General features: G+C 37.6%; 1 protein-coding gene across 1 annotated transcript in view; it reads left to right on the top strand.

The window, feature by feature from the left end:
* Positions 1-1,316: 1,316 nt before the first annotated feature.
* si:ch211-93g23.2 (uncharacterized protein LOC100005086 homolog) overlaps positions 1,317-2,372 on the top strand; it is a gene marked incomplete in the record, with an annotated part of 4,434 nt that continues 3,378 nt past the window's right edge. The window contains 2 exon segments of the mRNA XM_035677923.1: positions 1,317-1,464; positions 2,317-2,372. Of these exon segments, the coding sequence (XP_035533816.1) occupies positions 1,357-1,464; positions 2,317-2,372 (164 nt within the window).

Genomic DNA, 2,372 nt, shown 5'->3' with positions numbered 1-2,372 from the left:
TGTGTGGTCTGAAGGGAGGAGAGTCATTTGAGGTTTTTGTTCATTTACTGCTGTTCCCAAGCCAGATGATATATGTAATCTCTTGAGCGTCTTCTGGATCTTGTGTGTTCTTGACATTGTGATAGTCCCTGCCTTGATTTGGACGCCTGCTCTGATTAGTCCACCTGTCCCCTATCCCTAGAGTGTTTAGTCTGTCTGATCCCGTGTCTCTTTGTTCTTTGTATAATTTTTCTTTTTGTGATTTTTTTTAAAATCTCAGATAGCTGTGGCGGTTTCTGAGAGTTCTCCTGTGGGTGACCAGCACATTGTGGAGCGGGTGACAATCATTGTCTGTGATGCTCCTCAGTTTGCGCGGCATCCTCCTCTCACCACCACTAAAGAACCAAGCTCACAGAGCCAGTCTTCCTCCTTTTTTTTCCCAGTATGAAGTGATTTGACTCCACCACATTTTCTGCTCTCCTTCCCTCTCTTTCTTCACTTCTCCCCCAAATGTATACCAATAATTTATCCGAGTCACTGGCCCTGAGTGTTCTCCTGTCTACTCTTATTTATGTGTTCACAGATTGTTTAAGGCCATGTGAACAGATGGTAATTAACATTCAAGGCCTCTAAATAACCTGAATCTCAACGACTTTGTCACTTTCCCCTGCCAGACTTTGACACTCTCATATTGGTGATGTTATCCACTACAAATGGCTGCATAAATAATTCTATTTTTATACCAAACCTGCATACATTTTACTGTGGTAGTGGCTACAAAAGCTCATCATACAGCATTTCTTTTGGTAATATTTGAAAGAAACATGTAATTTGTCAGTGGCTACTCATAACTGCAACATTTTTGTTGAGCTATTTCTTAATATTTTATTTTTATCTTAAGTAACTATTTACATGTGAGTCACAGCTCTATATATGATCTCCCAGACTTCTTTTCAGTTACAACTGGTCTCATTGCATACCATTTAGTTATTGGCATGCTAAAGCAGTTTTCTCCTCACACCATAGACAGAAAGTTAAGACTTGCTGCTTCAGCTTTGCATGTAGTATTTTGTATTTAAAAAACTCAGAAATAAGCTCAACATACCTAAACCATACACATAAATTACTATTTAATGTATCATAAACTGAAAATGCAGCACTTTTGTCATATTAAAGCAATGCAATATGAAATCCACTGATGCCTTTAATTGTATGTAGGCATGTTTTTTTACAGCAGCAGTGCAATAGGGCAGGACAATTTTAGTCCTGGCAGTTAATGTGTAACTTGGAGGTTAAATAAGGTCCAGCTCACTCGGTGTGTTAAAGTATTCAGTCAGTTAGGCGCTTTGACAGGCGTGAGCATTCTGACACAGAAACATGGCTGTACGTCTCTTTGAGGAGAAAGATCATGCATCTGCTTACCTGCAGTACAGAGTAGCCCCCCAAGAATTAATCAGCAGGATTATGAACTACATGGAGAAAAAGGTAAGTGTGTATTTTCAGGTTTTCAGCATTTTAACCAGCTGCATTCATGCTTATGTGTTACAGTACTGTTGTATGTAGCCTATACTGCCCCTTATTAAGGTTAGGTTAAATACTGAATATTTTATCACATGTAGCTTTAATGTCATTAATAATAAAAAAAAATGTGTCAGCATTAACTATGCCTTATAAACGCTGAACCTCAGCCTGTGCTATTCTGTACACTAAGGAAGCTAAAGAAGTGGTCTTGGGACTGTAGTTGAGTAGCTTTTTTGTGTATTATCATAACTTAAGTAGACTTTAAGTAGATATTACATCAAGAGAGAGAGAGAGAGCACAGACATTTTTTAGAGAGCAAAAGACTTAACATATATTTATCGCCCAAACATATGAATGTTTAACGTTATTTTTAACCTACTCATAAGACATAAATAAAGATGGTCACCTCTTCTGAAAAAATCACTGAATTGCTTAAAAATGATTTTGTAAGTTGAACATGATGGTTGCAGTCAAAATACCAATTTGGTCGTTATTGACATTTGAGGAGATTTGAACTACTTGAGTCAGTTAAAAGTACTATTTCTTTACCTGTATTTACATTTTCATGCTGAAGGAAAAAACTGTCACTTAATCAAGCTCTGTATGTTACAACTTTGAATCACATCATTGCAAGCACATTCTGCTGTTGCATTCTTGACATGCATTTCAAAAGCTTTGTAACTGCATGTTTAAACACATTACAAATAAGTAGCGGAGCTGCAGAACCATTGCTTTCCCATTAGTGTGCACTGAGTCATCAAATCCATCTGTAAACATATCTATAATTACTACATGGTGAAACTCCATTCCTTTTAGTCACCAAAACAACTCAGCCTTGCGGTGGATGTGGGCTGTGGTTCAGGGCAAGGGAC

The sequence above is a fragment of the Morone saxatilis genome, unplaced genomic scaffold, assembly GCF_004916995.1.
Source record: "Morone saxatilis isolate NCDOM2014 unplaced genomic scaffold, NCSU_SB_2.0 Contig6, whole genome shotgun sequence".
In the NCBI taxonomy this organism is placed as follows: Eukaryota; Metazoa; Chordata; class Actinopteri; family Moronidae; genus Morone; species Morone saxatilis.
Note: the sequence above shows the minus strand (reverse complement) of the source record. Positions and strands in the feature narration are given on the sequence as shown.